This window comes from Capricornis sumatraensis, chromosome 10 (genome assembly GCF_032405125.1).
Source record: "Capricornis sumatraensis isolate serow.1 chromosome 10, serow.2, whole genome shotgun sequence".
In the NCBI taxonomy this organism is placed as follows: domain Eukaryota; kingdom Metazoa; phylum Chordata; class Mammalia; order Artiodactyla; family Bovidae; genus Capricornis; species Capricornis sumatraensis.
Genome location: NC_091078.1, coordinates 37,541,239 through 37,561,732, shown reverse-complemented (window position 1 = coordinate 37,561,732; position 20,494 = coordinate 37,541,239). Strand labels below are relative to the sequence as shown.

Here is a 20,494-nt window from a genome sequence, read left to right as displayed (position 1 = left end):
CGTTTTAATCCCCTGAGCACTTCCTTCATTGCTGTTTTTCTGTTTTCTCCTCTTTCTTCCATCTCCATTCTGCCCTCTTCAATCTTCTAGTGTCCTCTTAAAAATGATTATTTAGCTTTTAAAGCATCCTCTTATGGCATAAAGTTCCATGATTATTCATTACAATTGTTGGACATTATCATATTTGCTGTAGCAAGAGGCAATCCACTGAGATTAATCAGTGTGAAATGTGCAATTTATGAAATGACCTCTGTATACCCTAAGAAAAAAATGTAACTCATTTATAAGAGATGAGGTTGTTGGTGTAGTTATTACTAGAATCTCCAAAGGTGATTGTGTATATTTGCCAAAAAAAAAAACCATCATACCTTCTGGATTGGAGCGGCAGAGTGAAGGTATGTGTGGCAGTGGTATCATCTTAAAGTCCCTTGTGTTGACTTTGAACCCCACCCTGCATCCACCAGGGAGCTGTCAAGGGACCTTAAGTAATAATGTCACATATCAGGATACCTAGCGCTTCCCCAGTGGCTCAGCCATAAAGAATCCGCTTGCGATGCAGAAGATGCAGGAGGCGTGGGTACGATTCCTGGGTAAGGAAGATCCCCTGGAGGAAGGCATGGCAATCCACTCCAGTATTCTTGCCTGGAGAGTACCACGGACAGAGAAGCTTGGCGGGCTACAGTCCATAGGGTCACAAAGAGTCAGACACGACTGAAGTGACTGAACACACGTGCAGGCATACACGCACATCAAGATACCCCATGTTGTTGGATTACACTGGTACATCCACAGCAGAGCTAAGGAACCTCTAACGGTACCTCTTGAGAAAACCAAGACAGGAATCAGGATAAGAAAATAGGAAATATTCCATAGGAAACCTAACTGCAGGCAGAGACAGTCTGTATTTTAAAGCTAATAATTTATGTTTTCCTTGTGATAGCAATGCTACATTTTATTTAGCATAGCAATCACCCCAATTGATTTATAAAAGCAAAACTGCCTAATCAATGGACTAGAAATACAGTCACTGTGAATATAAATTCTTTCCTCTTCTAATGATCCCAGGCTAATCATTGCAGTTCTTCTGGCTCGTTTTCCTGATTAAACCAGGAGAATAAAGACAACAGGAACATGTGACTCCTGCATTAGCAAGCTAAGCCATGAAGCATGAGAAGAAACCAGTGGGTGAAAGGGGGCTAGTGAGACTTGTATAATCCATTCTGTGGCACACATCTTACTGAATATTTGCTATATTGATAGCTGTCCCCCAACCGCCAAAGTGTTACTCTTAAATATTGGGAAAAAAGTGGTGGGGATTTAGAGTTAGCTGATCTAAAGTTAAGTAGAGGCTTCTCTTAGTAACTATATACGTAAGTCCCCTACATATGAATGAATTCCGTTCTGAGAGTGTGTTCATAAACCCAACTTGTTTGTCAGTCAACAAAGTTAGCCTAGGTATCCAACTAACACAATTAGTATAGTACTGTACTGTAATAGGTTTATAATACTTTTCACACAAATAATATATAAAAAAAAACAAACCCTCAAAGTAAGGAAAACATTTTTAATCTGACAGTACAGTACCTAGAAAGGTATAGTAGTACAGTACAGCAGCTGGTGTACAGAGGCTGGCACTCACATTAGCATCTTTGGAATTTTGCAACTTGAAGATCCTGGTGGCTCAGGACCACCTGCAATGCAGGAGACTTGAGTTCGATCCCTTGGTGAGAAAGATCCCCTGGAGAAAGAAATGGCAGCCCACGCTGGTACTCTTGCCTGGAGAATCCCATGAGCTTGTGGAGTCGGACATGACTGAGCCGCTACACCGTGCAGGGGACTTACTGTAACTTGAAGCAATTTCTAGACTTCTCTGCCTCAGTTTTCTGTTCTGAGGGTTTCCGATGCTTTTGTTTTCTGGGCTGTTATGAGAAGTTAGTGACAAGAGAGAAGCCAAAGCCTTTGTCAGTCAGGAGGTATTGTATTGGTATTCAGCAGAATAATTTTTTTTTTCTTGCTCAGTTTAGAACAATGTGCCTGTTTACATGACAGCATCCTTGTTTAAATCCAGCGGTGTTTGGCCCCAAATGCCTCTCTAACTGTATTCAGGCAATAGAAGAACTCTGCTGATTTTCATCCTGTAATCCCAGGTCCGTCGTGATGGTCTCTTCAACACAATGTTGATTCGTGTTGGCTCAGACAGTGGAAGATCCCCACTGTTCAGTGGTTGATAGGGAGGCTGAGGATCCACGGTCGAGCTGAGCTGACCTGAGTGCACTCCCCGACCCCAGGATGGAGACAGCTCTGTGCAAAGAACCTGAGCTTTTCAGCAAAGGGAAGCATTCCCCACCTGTGACATCCCGGGTGACAGGCCAGTGCAAGTCGCTGAAGCAGCAGCACAGACAGAGCGAGGGGCAGAAGAGACGTTTACAGCTTGCTAAGATGCAAGTCCTGACACTTCGCTTACTCCCCCCCCCCTTTTTCTTTCTTTCTTTTATACATCAAAATCAGAATCTTTCTTTATGATTTCTATTTTTGCCCAAAGTAGAATCTTTAAAAAAAAAATTTATTGGCATATAGTTTATTTACAATGTTGTGTTAGTGTCAGGTATACAGCAAAGTAAATCAGTTTTATATATGTATACAGTATATATATGGTTGAGTCTTGGGTCGGGAAGATCCCGTGGAGGAGGGCATGGCAACCCGCTCCAGTATTTTTGCCTGGAGAATCCCATGGACAGAGGAGCCTGTCAGGCTGCAGTCCACTGCGTCGCACAGAGCTGGACACGACTGAAGCAACTTGGCATGCACACATGCACACGTAATATTTATATATGGGCTTTCCAAAGAACCCATCTGCCAATGCAGGGAGACATAAGAGACATGGGTTCGACCCCTGGGTCAGGAAGATCCCCTGGAGGAGGGCGTGGCAACCCACTCCAGTATTCTTGCCTGGAGAATCCCATGGACAGAGAAGCCTAGTGGTCTATAGCCCATGGGGTTGCAAATAGTCAGGCATGACTGAAGTGAATTAGTATACATACATTATATATGTGTGTGTGTGTGTGTGTGTGTGTGTATACACATGTATATATATTCCTGCAGAATTTTTATTATTTTTCCTCTTTTTGCCAAAATTTTTTTTTAATAATACTAAATTCCAGATGGGAATCTCAGAGACAACCCCCTCCCAGGGACTGCCCCCACAAGCTTTCCAGTCACCTTCCGCCTGCATTCTTTGTCTGTCCCCACCAAACCTCCCCAACCAGAACAGCGTGACTCACTCCTCTTGGCGGCGTCACAGCCCTGCTCAAACGCTGACAGCGGTAAAGTTGGCTGCTAGGAGCTCAGTCCTGAGATCTCTCCCTTAGTGGCAGGGAGGCAGTTTAGAAACAAGGAAGCTGAAAGTGAGCACACAGCTGCCCGCCTGCTGGCCACCACCGACCCCTCCACGCTGGACTCACTCTGCCCTGACATCCAAGGGAACACACCTCTCTTTCTGGGCAGATATCCTCTCTGCTGCCTATGACCCCACAGGCTGAGCCCACTCAGCCCCAGTGGGCACAAGTCCCATAGGCTGGAGCACTACATGTGCCCTAGGCTGGGGCACTGCAGCTCCAGGCTTCAGAGACTGATGCAGAGACCTAAGGTTATCGTCCACATCCAGACCACCCCTTGGCCACTGTGTAGCAGCTACTTGTTTGGCTGGGCCTGGCTCCAGGGAAGACCCCTAACTAGATGCCAGTCAGGGAAATCTCATCCTCTTGCTCTGGGATTGGTCAGGGTGTGGGCAGACCTAAGCCAAACAGCAGGCTATTCCCTTCGCCACATGATGTCAGGGTCAAGCCAAGCAGAGACAAGCTTGGTGCTCCTTCTGCTCTGTTCTGGGAGGGATGCGCCTGCTCTCTTTCCTCTTGGGTGTGAATAAGAAAGCATGTCAATCATCTTATAATCTTGGGGGAAGCCTGCCTGAAGATAAAATCAACACAGGGAAGGTGGAGTCAAGAGAACCAGGGAGAGATGAGGTACAAACCTGAAGTGAGTCAGATCTCAAGCTGGTCTGCTATGGATTCTTCAGTTACAAGAGCCAATAAGCTCCCCTTAGAGTTGAATCCTGTTTGAATAGATTGTTTTTGTGACTTTGCATTTGAAAGCATCATCACTGATAGAAGCATCACAACCTGGGGCAGCCAGAGGAGGTGAAGAAAACTCGGAAAGTGGCCATAATGATTACTTTACGTGTCAACTTGACTAGACCAGGGCACCCAGTTGTTTGGTCAAGTGAAGGGCAGTCCTGATGTTGCTGTGAAGGTACTTTTTGGATATGATTAGCAGTGAAATCAGTAGACTATGGGTAAAGCAGATCGCTCTCCATAATGTGGGTGGGCCTCGTCCAATCAGGGGAAGGCTTTAAAAGCCAAGACTGGGGTTTCCCGAAGAAGGAATTCTTAAGACAACAACAAAGATACTCGGCCTGAGTTTCAGCCTGCAAAGCTCAGCCATCATGGTGACTTATAAATACGTTTATTATAGCTCAGGAAAAAGCAGCCAGGCAGCAGCTCCCATATGAATCATCCTACGTGAAATTTTTAGCCCACACTGAAATAAGACAGTGTACAGGCCTCCTTCACTGCACCTTCCATGTTATAGTACCAAGGGTACTTCCAGTCTTGTCAGATCTGCCCAAAGTAGTCAGCCTCCTTAGGCATATAAACTCTGACTTCTCTGACTCTTGTGGCCTTCCAATGGGAACCAGAGGGAAGGGAGGCTCACCCACAGCCCCCCTCTCCTATCAGCCTTGCAGGAAGGACTCTGCATTTCTCCTGGGACCTTTGACTTCTTGGCCCTGATCACGGAGCCCAAGGCACACACCTGACCGTGGCAGTTCTTCAAGGCAGGGTAGAAATGTGACCCAGTGACTTGTAACTGCACCAAAGCCAGGAGAACCTGTTTCTAGACAAGGCTGCATCCCAAGGATGAGCTTGAGATTTAGGGGAAAGTCTTGGATAAACACTTCATAGACAGTCAGAAAAAAGTTAATCAGTGATGTTGTCCAGAAACTAGTCTCAGTCTTGATATTTTTATAAATTAAACATAAGGGGAAGTAAGTCCCTGAATTCATGACTCAGGTAAATCTTCTATGGGTAGAGGGATCCCAAGTTAGGTAAAAGTCAGCATTTTTACGCTATTTTGGAGCTTACAGCACATGCTTGTGTACATAATTCTATGTTAGTTAATTTAGGATAAAACTGGCCTTAACCCTTGCTGCTAGGGAGAAGCAGAATCAGAACTGAAGCATCTATAGATGTCGCCAAGCCATCCTGTCTCTGGCCGCTAGAATACAGTGGCCTTCCTTTCTTTTCTCCCTCAGGGCCAAAGATGGATGGGACCAGTAGAAGCCAGGCAGAGGACGGCCCTGAAGACTTGCAGCAGAAGCCTGCTGGGCAGAGTTTGCAGGCACAAGAATGGACAAAAGGTTGGAAATCCATATTCCCATCGAGAGTGACAGGGGAGGGGTCCATGGAGTAGGGGCTTGGATAGAACACTCGGGAGTTTGGGAAGGTTTCAATAGCCATTTAAAGAAGGACTATCAGGGACTTCCCTCGTGGCCCAGTGGATAAAAATTCACCTGCCAAGGCAGGGAACCTGCATTCCATCCCCAGTCAGGGAAGAGTCCACACGCTGAGAAGCAACTAAGCCAGCGTGGCATGACTACCAAAGCCTGCACGCCCTAGGGCCCGTGAGCCTCAGCTACTGAGCCTCCAAGCTGCAACTACTGAAGCCCGCGCACCTGGAGCCCAGGCGCCACAAGGAGAGAGGCCCGCACAGCACAACTAGAGAGTAGCCCCTGCGCTCGGCAACGAAAAGCCAACACAGCCAAAATAAAGGACAACCAGAGGGATTCCAGACGTAGAGGACCCATGGGAAAGACCTGAGTGGTGAGGTCTCAGGTGTTGGCCGAAGGATGAGGAGATGAAGTGATCACTCTCCCCACCCTCTGATCCTCCCTGTTTTAGAATAATTAGACACTATGTTTATTATGTGACTATCCCAAGGAAACTTTATAAATCCCTTAGCCCTCACAAGAGACTTATGAAATGGGTACCCTTTTTCTTGCCATTCTACAGATGAGGAGGCTGAGGTTTAGTGACATCTGGAAACTTGTCTGAGGACATAGCCAAGCTGGGGTGGAGCCCGGGTTGGAATGAAGACAGTTACGTCTTTAACCACTTCGACCCGTTAACCACTTCTCAGCAAAAGTATTGCTGTTGCAACTGCAGCTAACCAGCTTCTAAGATCACCTGGGAGCTGTTAGGTGAGTCAGGCTGTCTTCCTCTCTCTCCTCCTGTCAGCAGGAGGTGGAAAGCCGGAGTGAGTGCAGCCAGCCCCCACTTTTGCCTTTTTTCAATCTTGGCCTCACCCTGCAGCACATGGGACCTTAGTTTCCAGACCAGGGATTGAACCTGCAGCCTCTGTATTGAAAGCGCAGAGTCCTAACTGGGCTCAACAGTGTCTATAGGATCCCGTGCTTGCCCTTTGCCCCAGTGCCTGCTGGGGCCCCTGCTCTGTGAATGGCTCCGCTCAGTTTCCTCCTCAGTACAAACTTCCTGGGTAATTTCTCCTCATGTAGGCTAACCCTGTTTTCACTGTATCTTATAAACACATTTTTATGGTTCTTTTCTTATTTTTCACCACACTTTCCTCATTAAGATTAGAGACTAAATGGATTCCTTTAACAACTATTTACTGAGAGTTCAATATGCCACTCATCACTATGACAATTTATTATGTGCCAGACATCACAGTATGCACCTTATATACTCCTGTCAATTCATCCCCTCAACAACTCCACAAGGGAAGTAATATCCTTAACCCATTTCACAGATAATTAAATGGAGATTGGAGGGTTAAATCCTAAAGGTTAAAAACAGTTGGAGCTGGAATTTTAGCTTAAGCAGTCTGATTCCAGAGCCCACATACTTTTCCATGCAATAGATTCATGGAGAGAAGGAATAAGTGAACCGAGTGAATGAATGAATGACTCTGACTAATGTTTCTCCTGTGATTCTTCCTCTCCAAGCTCTCATTCTTGCACACACCATCTCTTTCCCTTTACTGCTTGCAATTCAAGTTGTCCACCTAATTCCACTGAAGTCTTCAAACCCTCAGCAAACATGCAGACCATCAGTGCAGTCTGGTACCGGCTGACACTCAACTGAGGCACTGTTGGTCCTAGAGACCCTGAATGAGTTCCTTTCAGGACTACAAAAAGTTCATGGTTACTGAAGGCTTACTTATGGACCTAAAGGTCCATGTGCAGAAAAGTGTAATTCATAATACATGGACATAAAATGACTTTTTAAAAATAAATCCAACAATTTTACTGAAGTCAAATTTCAATGTAGGTGTTCTTTTATTTTTCATCATACATCTGTTTTACGGATTATCTTAAAAGAATACAATAGGTTCCATCACATCTTCACTCCCTCAGGTCTCCCCTCACCCACCTGCCACCAGCCACACAAATATCGTCTTTGCTTTCAAAGCCATACACAGACGGAGGGAGACCGTTCTGGTGGGTTTTAGGTAGGCTGACCCTTCAGTAAATAAATCTGAGCAGAGAAACTTTTAAAGAAAATATTCATTCCCTTTACTTGTGGTCTATAATTTTATTTCATTTTCAATAGAATGATATATCCCCCAAGGTGTTGATAACTTCACAAACCGCCTGATGCTCAGCTTTACACCCAGTGGCTGTCCCAAGTACAGGACTCCTGGGATATTGGCCTAGGAGAGATGTATCTTCTATGTGACAGCAGGGGGAGCCTCCTATTACCAGTGTTTCAAAACTGTTTGCTGTGACCCCCTTTCATGATATAACCAGAAGTCGACATTTTTGAAAAGTTTTCTTTTTTTTGTGGACCATTTTTAAAGTCTTTATTGAATTCATTATTATATTTTTTCTGTTTCATGTTTTGGTTTTTTGGCTTCGGGGCATGTGGAATCTTAGCTCCCCAACCAGGGATCAAACTTGCACCCCTTGCTTTGGAAAAGGAAATCTTAACCACTGGACACCAGGGGAGTTCCATTTTTAGTGGTACATACTCACTGCACCCAAGTACCTAATGCCTACCACACACGCCCAGTGCTTTCTCATATCTGGCTGACATGAAAAATGCTATCATAGGGACTGTCCAGTTTAATTCCTTAACCCCTTTTGAGGTAAGTACATGGTCATTTTAAAAATTGCAAAATAGAAACACTACATTAACTGAATTACCTGAAATGACCACACAAAGCCCAAGGTATCTGGAGGCTCTTTGACCTTTATTCACTGTTTTTGTGTATCTGGAATAGAACTGGACAATTGTGAGGTGTGCTTTCACAAAAACTTGAATTTGTATCTCTCAACATAGTTTCCCCTCAAAGAGCTTTGTGAAGCAGAGCAGGCTGTGAGTACAGTGCTACTGTGTCAAGAAAAACAGGCTCCAGCCAGAATAACTTCCTAGGAATCAAATTTCCACCGAAAAGGCTTCCAGGTTTCTGGATAAAATATATAAGGAGTGGACTGTTTTGTATGATTTCCATCTCAAGCTTCTAAACTGGTTTTTGTGCCTGCTATCTAGAAAGAAAAATATGTTGATGAAGGAAGTCTTTTAGTAGGGTTGTGTCTAGGTATTCTTAAGCCTGGAGCAAAGATTTAATTTTTTTTTAGATTCCTGTCTATCTTCTGCAATTCTTTTTTAAACAATGACCGAAAATGTTATAGAACTCTTAGATCACAGTGAAGTTCCTAGGCCCCTGCCCCAAGGCTAGTAATGAACAGTCATTTTGTTAAAAGGATGGGCTCATGCTTATTATTATTTTGGAAGATACTGCTACAGAGTATTCAATAATTAACAAAAATTAGAAGTTAATTAATTGGTGGCACCTCAAGGGCCCACTAGTAGAAAAAAATTTTTTTCTAAGGTATAAGTTTTTCTCTAAAAAGACGACTCTCTTTTAGCAGTCAGTTGTTACAGACTTTATCTGGCTTGGTAGTACCCACAGGAGCACACCCTGAGATTTACTTAATAAATACATTTGTATTAACGTGTACCGTGCATCAGTGTTTTTTGCTAATACAGTTGCCCCTTAAGCATGAGTGCTTACTCCACCAGCATGGAACATTTGCCTTATTATAGCCACAGTCTTTTAAAAAAAAAAAAAGGCAGCATCATGATTTCCAAAACGGGAGTGACATTTGGGGCCGCTCTTGTCATGCGCCATCTCCAACTTAAGACAAATCCACCCTGTACTGGTTGACCCGCGTAAGGACCCTCGCAGGCGGCAGGCACGGCTGTTGCCGACGAGCGTTTGATCTTTTCTGGGCAGCCGAGGGCTCGCCACACCCCTGGGCTGGCTCCCGGGTCGCTTGCTCGGCCTCGCTCAGCAGGAGCCAGACCTTTTTACTTTATTTGGTCCACCACGAGGTGACCGTCCAGGGAGCGCGCTGGCGGCAACGCACGGCCTCGCGCCCGCACATTCCTCCCAGGAACGCCGGCGGGGGGCGCGAGGAATCAGGCTCGGCAGGGCCGCAGCTCCCCTCTAATTATAGCCGCTGCAGCTGGCTCGCCCTTGGGCCTGGCGATCAGTGCGGGATGGGCCAGGGAGGCCTTGCGGGGCGGGTGCGCCGCAGCTGCTTCCGGGTCCGGGCCCGGCCCCGCCCAGCCATGGCCCCGCCCCCGGCCCCCTGGCCCCGCCCCCGGCCCCCTGGCCCCGCCCCCGGCCCCGCCCGCCGCCGGGTCCCGCCGCGGGGTCGCGCGAATCCACGTGCGCAGATAGCGGCGCGGGGAGCAGGCGCTGTGCCCGTTTGTGCTGCCCGGGAAAAAGTTCTAGAATAAATACGGGCGCGGCGTGAGTCAGGGTGCAGCACTGGAAACCACAGCAAGGTCTCCTCGTGGGCGAAGGCCTTTACGCAGGCGGCTGGAGAGTCCGGGAGCCTCCGCCCCTTTCCTTCCCCTAGAGTAAACAGGGCTTGGCTGAACCGGCGGTTGTTTTCTTCCTTTTAAAAAACGCCATTCTGAGCAACCATAAAAAGTGAAAAAAGATCTTGACAGTTACGACCTAGCTCCCATATTTTCAACCGGCCTCTTGATTTATATAAAGAAAATGGTGTCCCGTGGCCCCTTTCGTGCGTGATGGCTGCCCGTTGGACCTAATTAAAGCGCCTTGAATATAGGCTTGTGTTCCTATGTCAGAATTCCACCAAAGTTCCGGATGTAAGCTCCGGAAGAGAGTCGGTTCTCTATAGAAGAATTTAGCTCTGACTATACTTTCCAACTCCTGGAAAGAAACCAACTCACCGTTAAGTCTTGTCGGCACGTGCCCTTCATCCAGAAAACACGCACCCTACCTGCGGCATCGACTGGAAGCTCCAAGGACGGTGGGGGCTATGGCCTCTCAGCTGTTCAAAGCCTAGAGTGATGTGCCTCCTTAATAGGTGTTAAATAATAACAGCGACAGCCCATATGGTGCTTGTTAAGACAATAGTATTCCAAAACTTCCCTAATGACTGTGACCCTCCTGTGAAATTCTGATTTCAATTGTATGGGAGTTACAATAAATCTTCATCTTTTATCACCTAAAAAAAGCTAATCAAATTGCTGTTTGGAGGCTGGAGTAACAACTTGGGTTAAGGCATGCAGCAGCCTCTTTCTACTTTGCAGCTCTCTCACGCTGTAGAGAACATGAAGGGCCCAAGGCCAAGGCTGTGTATAAAGAAATGCTGATTTATTCAAGTCCTAGACAATCCTTACTCCTACGTTTCACTTCTCTGCACAACTCTCACTGGTACGGTTTAATATTTTAAAATCCTACGATAAAGGGAAATAAAGCTCAGTGATTTTGAGCTTAAAAATAATTTGAGTTAAAAATAAAAGTAATTTGAGTTACAAAAACTCTTTCCATACATTAAAATAAATTTAGGCCCTTCGTTCCGAAATGTTTCAGGATTTTTGTTTTTCTTGGCGAGATCGCCACATTTACAGTGCAAAATATTCTGCTTGCACTGTCACAGGAAAACTGTTTTCTAAATGGCAGAGAAATATACGACCCAAATATTTGTCTGCTAAAGTTGCTACCCGAGTACACAGCAAAATGTGACTTGTGTTGCACAAGATGCCGCAGTCCCTTCATGGGCATCTGAACTTTACCAGATGGTAATGATACAAAGAATGAAATAGCAATTGGTAAGTAAAAGTGATAAGTAGTGAGATCTACAGATTATAAAACACAGTTCATTTCCCCCCAAATATAAACTATATTTAGAAACATTGAAATGTGACATATTACTCTATTCAGGATGTATTATCTCAGTATCAAGAGATTCTGTCTAATTGCTGGAGAAGATTTTAGATTATGCGATCTAGCTTCTAAAGTCTATTCAAAGGATGAGATCAACCAGTACATTGATGCTTGCAATTGAAACTAGGAATCCTGTAGTCTAGTCTCCAGACCTTGTCTGACCTAGGAGAAAAATCATCTCCTAAAAGGATTTTCAAGGATGACTTTCATGATAAGTTTTACGTGCACTGAAGAGTTCCTATACTATGGTTTTGAGTTTTAAAGGGCTATTCTACATTTTCTTTTTAAAGCAGTTTAAGTTTTTATTATAGTACAAACTGTTCATGCCATTCTAATAGGATTGTTCTATTGAGGAGAATTTACTCCCATTGTTTTTCAGATTAAAAGAACAGCTTTTAGACCCAATGTCCAGATGATTTGCCTACAGTATACTTTTGCCCTGAAGTACCTTTATTGTAACTTGCATGGATTGGTGCTGCTCAGCCCCTCAGAGAAATGTGCAATATCCTGTGATAAAGACCAGTGACATCTACATCTGTAGATTTCGTATTCTATAATTTTTTTTAAAAAAGTTATACCTCAAATTAAATCAAGCACTTTAAGTTGTATTGACATTGGGAAGGAACAAGTAACACTGATGAATTAAACTTCACCATTGAGTATAAATGATTCTGTTAATGGTAAACTGGGATAGTGTGGCTATCCCTAATTATGGTCTTATCTGAGGATTAGTAAGAGAAAGCCACATATAATCCATAAATCCAGTCATTGTCTATCTTCCAACTCCGTAAGTAATTTACCAATTGATTTTTTGTGTATTTTTGTCCCTTTTAAATGCCTGTGTGGGGTTCCTAACATTTGAGGAAAATGCAGGCTATTAACAGAAACTGCAGCAAAAGATCTAGACAGTTGACAATCTGAGAAGTTACACCCATAATTTTTATTGAATTGTAACCAGTTGTATTGTAATCAATACTATTGCTGTCAGAGGCCTAAGCAGTGGCACTGAAGGAGTTAAACAACATCCCCACTCCCACCTCACCACCCCCCCACCCCCATTTCTAGAACCCCAGATGATGAAGTAGGTAAATCTGTATTCCATTCATTGGTGCCTCTGCCCTTGGTCTGTGACAGAGGAAAGGCGTGTCCTCTCACTGTTCCCTAGGAAGAAAAGGCAAGCAAATAAGGGTGACTCAGTACTTCCAGTGGCTACACACGACTGAACATTTTTCTGAATGATTCCACGTATACACTTTGGAATCAGGAAGAGAAACATTCTACTCTTCACTAACCAAATAAAACCATCTATAAATCATATGTAAAACAACTTTGAGTAATGAGGGGACTTAAAAAGTCTAGGAATTAAAAGGAGCTCCATGTTTTCCCTTCAATTTTTTCCCAGCTTTGGGGAATAAACAAAGATATCTGCCACATCAAGGGGTCAGATTGGTGTTTTTTTAAAAAAACTGGAAACAATGCAATCATCACAGTTTACTTTGGGAGGCGCTTTTCAGATCATAAAAATGACTTCTGCAAGCTGCACTATTTTCAGTTTCACTGAAAATAAAATTTAGCACCTTTAAGAAGACTTAATAGTTTAGCAGTTCTTTTAAGCTTATTAAATGGAACATCACATTGTGTATTATAATCTAGAAATAACTTATTAAGGATACTGTTTCTTAAAAATGCCCTTAAATAGGCTAATTAAAAATTCATTAAAATGCATATACAGTCATGGACTCCCGAAGTTACTGGGCCACCTCTAACTATGCATTAACTGTTGCTGTTTAATTTAAAACATATAGTAAGTCTACGTGTACCTGATCTTAAACACTGTATTAAGTTTCACAAGTTCCTTTTGTATAGAAGTCTGCCAAGCCATTAATCAATAAGAAGAGTAAAAGCTGCAAACATCTAGGAAATTTCTTACTATGTGATAGTAGACAGGAGTTTGTTAAAAATATCTTTATCTCGGTGCTTTGCACCTTTTATCTCCATTTATAAATTTAGGTTTCAGAGCATCAATAAAGCTCACATGGCTTTGGCTCGTGACTTTATTCTAAAGCTTTCCGAAAGGTAGGCTTTTTTCTTTCGTCTGCAGTGAATTTTCTCTGGCCCAACATCGCTGTTTTCTTCCACTGCTTCCCAGCGAGCAACTCCATGTCTTGACAATCTTTTCAATGTCGTCACTATCTTCTCTTTCCAATCTACTATTGCAGGATGGCTGGCTGAACTGCAAGCTGAAAAGTAAACACGTGCTTTCCTGGCTGTACTTTGTTCCGCTCTTCTCTTTATCTGCTTCCCCTATCCAGTTGCCCTTTCCCCAGTCCCTAGCGCTTTCTTCCGCCTTCCATCAGTTGCCTTTTTGTTCCATGTCTTTTATCTCCTCCCTTTCTCCTGCTGGTTCAGTCAAACCCCAACCCCAAACCCACACATCCTCTGGTCACATTGCCACTGGTGATTAAAACAAGAGCCACTCTAAGCTTACTTTAAACAATTAAAAAAGGCCTCAGAAAATGTTCAGTGCTCCCAATTTTATTTTTATTTAATGCTAAAAGTTAAAGAAAAAAAAAAGTACTGTAAATCTGACAAATGACAGAATGCAGGTGATATTTCCATAGCGTGATTTTAAAATAATGTTGATATCTGAGATTACACTCACTTTAGTTGACATGAGTTTCATCATATATAGAAAAAGTATCACCTTCAACTTAAAAAAAAAGTAAAGGTTAAAAGGTGGCACACTTTTAAAATACTTGGTGGCCAAGGAAAGGTATCTAGTAATAAAGTTGTAAACCATGTGTACGTTCTTATAACTTTTAATGTGAGGCCACATGAAAGACAGTACATCTGTTAAATTCTATAAATTGTTAAAGCAAAAAAGGGGAAAGCTTCAACACCCCATCCCCTAATATTTTGAGTATTAAAAGCACAGCTGAAATATTAGGATTTGAAATCTGATACTGCCCACGTACAGTAAGTAGCTTTCTGACATCTTTATCCAGCTGTGGAGAATCTCTGCACTGTCATCAGTACAACAAAGAATCAAACCCATGTCCCAGTGCTAACTTTTTAACTTCAGAGAATGCCAGAGAAATAACCCAGACCAACACTTTCCCAGCTGCAAGCCTTCTATAAGGCCACCCAAGGGCCAGTCAGACTCTTATTTTTTAATAGGAGTAAACTCAACATGCAGCCCTTTAAAGCTGTTTAAATTCTCCCTCTTGAACACCAGCACAGAGAAACCATAGGTTGTCTTTTCCACAGCTGGAGAGACTTATTCAAAACACCAGGATGGTTCTTTATTAATCTTTTGGAAAGCTTATCTGTATAAAGATCGCAAAACATACAGATAGCTACCACAAATTAGGTCAAATGACTGATCAACTTGTAATGTCTATGAGGTCAAACTCCAGTTTATAGTAAAGTGCCTAGATACACATTTATACAACAGACCATAATAAATTGAATTCTTTACAAATGTCTTTATGGGCATGTAAAAGCGACTGTGTTTCTGCCTGTGTGCATTTACATAAGAGAAACCAGTCAGATCTGAGTCATAGATATTCCAATTTTTTTAAAAAAGTGTAACAACAAACTGGTTAATCACGCAAGTCTGTTTGTAATATAACGATGACCGGTAACATGAATTTGCACAGCATTAATAATAGGTGCACTTATTAAAAACACCATGAAAAAAATACTGTATTTGGTGCAGTATCTGATTTTCAAGTGTAAATAACTCGACCATTAAAAAATATTTGAGCAATTTAAAAAAGAAAGACAAAAACACAACTGAAAAAGTTAATCCAAAGTGGGTAACAATCTGTATTTTCAAATTAAAAGCTGGGTTGTGAACCATACACAGAAGTTGTAGACCTCGAAGCCATGATTCAGCCTAATGATAGGGCCAAGTTACAAACGCCTGAACAGAAAAGGATTTAAAGTAGTGTTCCTGTCAATGTTAAATCATAACAGCACAAAAGAAAAACCAGTATCACTGTGAGACAACTATTTCTAATAACTGATGATTTATTGGTTTAAAAAAATCATTTTACTGATGCAAAATAGTGATCAAAAGAAATTAGTTTACAAAAGGCTTCTAAAAATAGTTTGAGAGGTGGGGCCTGTCTATCATGTAAAACTCTTTAATTTTCGCTAGTTTATCATTTTTTGTCCAGAAGAACAGTATTATTCACTTGGTATTTCAAACACATGTGAGAAAGAAATTACAGGTTTCCTCCACCCCCATCTGGGCTGTCACCGATATGCCCACGGGCAGTCCTGGCAGCACCCTACGCTGATACTGTCATTGTACCATACTGTATTTAGCACTCACTAGGAACAGGGTGCAGGTGATCACATCGACAGCAATAGCGCTACAGGTAAATGATAAAACGACAAAACACAAAACGGAAATGAAACCAATCCCACAATCTCCAGTTCACCTGGACTGTAACTTCTTTTCAATTCTTTTCAAAGGAAACGACCACAGCAACGACAGACAGAGCTCCAGGGGGTTTCAAAGTGGCGCTGCAGAGGCAGGCTCCATGCAAAGATGGCAGTGCCATCTTGTCCCCACCGACAACCGTTATCACTGTCTTGAGTCACTGGATTGTGTATTATGTAACCAACTAGCATGCAGCATTGTCATCTTACAACTGATCACATGGGCAGTGAACAGTGGTCAACTCTGCCTTAAAAAAAAAAAATCACCCCCCCCCCACCAAAAAAAACCCCCCACACAGTCCTGAAAATCTCTCAGCAGCAACTCTCAGGCAGTCATCAATAACCTAACAACTGAACTTTAAGAACAAAATCGAGAAAGATTCACAATCGATTTCCTGTTACTCTAAAAGGGCAATGTTTGGGGGGAACTTGGTGACATTTCTCAGTGGCATGCCCACTTCACAACACTGCCCCTTTCCTCATTTCCTTTCCTTCTCCACCAATTGGCCTCCAGCCTGAGAAAGGGGCCAGCAGGAAATAACAACAGACAGTAAGGCAATCTTACAATGTCAGAAAATGTATTTGGCTTTTTTTTTTCTTTTTAAAATAAGTGCATACAAATACAGCTAGAAGCGTTTCTGCTTTGCCAAGTGCTCTAAAAAAGCAGCGCAAGTCACAGCCTACATTGAACGGTAACTGTCACCAGGATAATAAAGCACAAAGATATGCTAATAACGTTAACAAAAGAAGAAAATGCTTTTATAAGTACATACCTTTTGTCGTCAAAAAAAAAAAATAGAAACACATGTATTCAAAAAAATCAAAATTATACAGCCATGTTTATGAAGTCTACATTTCCCTTGTCTTGGATATATATATATGTGGAGATATATATACAATTCAAGCAGTTTTAGTTAAGATTAATCATTGGGTTTTTCTGAAACCGGAAAGTCACGAGTCTCTCTCTTTTTTCACTTTCACATCTCCAGCAAGGATGGTTGCAATCTCCCCTTGCATGAAGGCCCAGGGGACATTGGAGCCCACAAGAGGGCATTTTTCCCCACTGGGACAATAGACCTCTCCACTAGCTCCCTGCTGTTTGATGCTTTGTCTGGAGCAGGGGAAGCAGAACTTGTGCGAAGGAACAGAAGGGCACTGCACAAAGTGGGTGTCCTCCAGCCGCTCATGGCAGAGGGTGCAGCACAGTGGGGCGCTGGCGGCCAGAGAGGAGTCCGGGAGGCTGGCGGGGTGCACTGGCTCCAGTCCTCCGGCGCCGCCTGCCCCTTGGCCCCCCACCTCTCGGGGGCCCAGCCTTCTTTGGTTCATAGAGGACGGAGAGGGTGGACTGCTGCTGTTCCGTCTGGTGGTGGAGTGCACCTGGTTGGCATCTTTCGAGGCATGACTGCCCCCTGCATTGTCTGCTACTAAGATCAGGGCTGCCATGGGGGACTGGCCGTTCTGGGCCGCTTCAGGCGGTGTGGTCCGGTTGGAATGAGGTGAGGCAGTGGGTGGTGGTGGCGACACAAAAGAGGATGTAGGAGTAATGGGGATCTTGAGCCCTTCTGTGGATGTAGACAGCCACGGCTGGGCCTCTCCATTGATCTTAGGGGGCCCAACTTCACCTTCTGGCTCAGGAGAAGGCTTCCTTTTCCTTGCTGTTCTTGCAACTGGAAGAACAAAGATAGAAAAGGGGGAAAAAAAGGAATAAATGAACATGCACTAAAAACGATCTTTCTTTCACTAACACACAACACAACCCTCTGAAGAATTTCTATTCTCCAAAGTTGGTACAGAAAAACCAAGTTTCAAGAGCACGTGCAACTTAAACCATTTAGACTGAGAAGGCTCTGAGGCAGTCTAGCAGTTAAAAAAAAAAAAAAAAAAAAGGCACGGAAAGCACTGCCTGTTCTTCCACAGGCCTGCAAGTACCCAGGCTGCCCTGTGCACATGAGAGTTAACGCCCCCCAGTCCCCCCCTCCCCACCCTCAGGTTAAAAGGTGATTGGTGCCCTCATGCTCGCATCCAGGAATGTGCTGGGAAAGGAAAGCCCTGTGTCGCTGCCTATCGGTCCATCTGACTCATCTCTGTTATGCTGCTTCAGCAGAGGAACACGTTGCCACTAAGCACTGGTTCCGCCTCGAGCAGATCAGGAAGTTGGATGTTTGCTATTTCTGGGCCGGGGGAAAACGGCCAATAGGAAGAGCACCCCCTCCTCGGCTCTCAGGCCCCGCTTCGCCCCTAAACCCCCTTACTCCACAGCCGCCCCTACCTGCTTTAGACCCGTTGGCCCCGTTGGCCTCGAAACCCAACAACCTGCCTGCAGTCAGGGCCGGCTCCTTCTTAAACTTGCTCTCGAAGGGCGCCGAGTGGCCGTGCTGGTGCAGCGCCAGCAGCGTGTCTCGCACGGTCTTGGGCCGGTTGACCCAGTCCTGCTCGCCCGGCCCGCGGCCTTTGCCTGCGCCCTCGCTGCCCAGCTCGGCCGCCCCGGCCGCGGTGGACAAGCTGTCGGCCGGGCCGCGGTGCGAGGCCGCCGGCGGCTGCTTCTCCTTGGCCGCCGCCTCGCGCTGCTCGTGCTCCGCGGCCGCGCTGCTCGACACGGACGCCGGCCGCTTGTGGGCGCCCATCTCGGCGGGCTGCGCCGAGCCCAGGCCGGCGGCCGCGGCCCCGGACACGGCGGCCAGCGAGGCGGCGGCACGGCCGCCCAGGCCAAGCGCGGCGGGCAGCGGTGTGGCCGAGCCGTTCATGAGCGGCACCAGGGTGGGCGGCACGGCGTGGCCGCGCCGCGGGTTCGGGCTCTGGCGGTTCAGCTCCGGCGGCTCCTCCAGCTTGGAGAAACCGTTGGGCACCAGGATGCCGTTCACAGGCGGCGGCTGCGGCGTCGGCGGCTGGGCCAGGGCGGCGGCCGGGCGGCTGCCGCCGAAGTCGGAGCCCAGGCGCGGGGGCCGCTCGGCTGCGGCGGCCGCCAGAGGGTAGCGCTCCAAGGCCTGAGGAGCGCGCGGGGCGGCCTCAGGGCCGCCGTGGCCGAGCTGCTGCTGCTGCTGCAGGAGAAGGTCCTTGGCCGAGAGCGGCGGCGGCTTAGCGGCGGCCGGGGCCGCGGCGCCGGGCGGGGAGCGGCCCTCCGGGAAGCAGCCGTGCGCCCGCTTGAGCTGCCGCGCCGTCTCGATGACGAACTCGACGCGGTCGGCGCCCTCGTAGTTGACGCAGCCGCGGCACACGGGCTCGGTGAAGTCCCAGATCATGGCCCAGGGCATGCGGGGCAGGTCACACAGGTAGCACGACTGCCGCCGAGACGCGGCGGCCACCGCCACAGCCGCGGCCATGTCCGAGGAGCCCGCGGCGCCGGAGGAGGAGGAGGCGGCGGAGGAGGAGGGGGCGCCGCCGCTACCCGCCGGCACCACGCGCGCCCTCCTCCCCCCCCAACCCCGCGTCTCCCCCACCAGCGGCGGCGGCGGCCGCAGAGGCGGCGGCGGCGGCGGCAAAGCCCGCGAAGGCTCGGCGCCCGCGCAGCGCCCCCGATGCACGAGGGGCGGCGGGCGCGGGGCGAGGGGCTGCAGCCGCGGCAGCACGTCCCCCCGGCCGGCGCGGGCTCGGGCGGGCGGCGGGGCGGCGCGGCGCGGCGGGCGCGGCGGCGGCGGCGGGGGCTCGGCTGGAGCCGCGGCTGGCCTCCAGACCGGGGCGAAGACGGGCCGCGCGGACGCGGGGGAGCGCAGCAGGTCGCGGCGGCAGCTGGCGCGGAGTGCGGGGCGGGGGGCGGGGAGGTTGGGGGGGCGGGGGGCGGGGGGCGGCCGCCGGGGCAGGCTCAGCCCGAGCGGCGGGGCATGCCGCGCCGGGGCGGCGGCGGCGGCGGCGGCCGGGCGGCGCGGAGCTCGGACGCGGCGCGGACCCCGGGTCGCTCCGCTGCTCTCTCACAGCTCCTGGCGTCGCCGCTCTCCAGCGCCCGCGTCAAGCGCCCAGCCCGCCTCAGCTCCGCCGCCGCCGTCGCTGGTGCTGCTGCCGCCGCGGCCGCTCCACTTCTACAGACTTGATTCTTCGACAGCCTCGCAAGGCGCCTGCGCGGGCCCCCTCCCCTCGCGCGCGCGCCCGCCCTCCCCCGCGCCCTCGCCCTCCCCCTCCCCCCGCCGCAGAACGGGCGCTGCCGGGAGAGCCGGCTCCTCTGTGCCCGCCCTCCCGTCCGCGCCGCGGCCTGTGTCCCCGACGTGAACGCGTGGCTGGCGCGGCTTGTTTCCCTGCACCCGCTCCGCTGCCTCGACCACTCGAGCCGAGTTCCCTCCCCTCCAGATCCGTTTAGAGCAAACCGTGTAAAACTCGTGTTTTGAAAAGCAAGGCCACTTTGTAACTTGGTTCTGTCCGTTTTTAAACATCTTTTAATGAGCTTTATTTGAACTCTTCGGCAAGCGCTTTTACACTCGCATGGGTCTTGGGGAGGACACAGGCGCCGCCGGTCCCCTGAAGTTTTACTAAAAGAGGGCGTGCTCTCAGGCCTAGGATCGAGTCCACCCGCCGCTTCTCGGAGCCCTTCCGGGAGGGAGCGGCAGCACCGCGCGGTGCACCCCGCGCTCCCTCCCGGCCGGCCCTAGCTACAGCGCGGGGGTCCCGGCCGCCTGGCGCAGGTTCGCGCGGCAGCCGCGTGACGTGGGCGCGGGGCCGCGGGCCGCGTGCGCCGCCGCCGCCGAGTGCGCACGCTCCGCGCAGACGTGACTCG

The 20,494-nt window shown here is 47.6% G+C and overlaps 1 protein-coding gene across 2 annotated transcripts; it reads right to left on the bottom strand.

Annotated features, from left to right (window-relative positions):
- Nucleotides 1-12,498: 12,498 nt before the first annotated feature.
- On the bottom strand, nucleotides 12,499-19,112 carry IRF2BP2 (interferon regulatory factor 2 binding protein 2). Of its 2 annotated transcripts, none has more exons than XM_068982061.1 (2): nucleotides 18,062-19,112; nucleotides 12,499-17,459 (listed from the first exon to the last, which is right to left on the bottom strand). In XM_068982061.1, exons 1-2 carry the CDS (start codon nucleotides 19,110-19,112, stop codon nucleotides 16,744-16,746), a joined length of 1,767 nt encoding a protein of 588 aa, XP_068838162.1. In that variant the 3' UTR covers nucleotides 12,499-16,743. The 2 variants fall into 2 exon arrangements, with proteins under 2 accessions (XP_068838162.1, XP_068838163.1); XM_068982062.1 differs by having other exon boundaries at nucleotides 18,110-19,112.
- Nucleotides 19,113-20,494: the final 1,382 nt, after the last annotated feature.

Bases quoted from the DNA above. Each gene is read 5' to 3' on its own strand.
- IRF2BP2 (XM_068982061.1), bottom strand. From the start codon at position 19,112: ATGGCCGCGGCTGTGGCGGTGGCCGCCGCGTCTCGGCGGCAGTCGTGC. The intron at 17,460-18,061 runs GTAGGGGCGGCT...TTGTTCTTCCAG, and splicing joins GGCCAACGGGTCTAAAGCAG to TTGCAAGAACAGCAAGGAAA.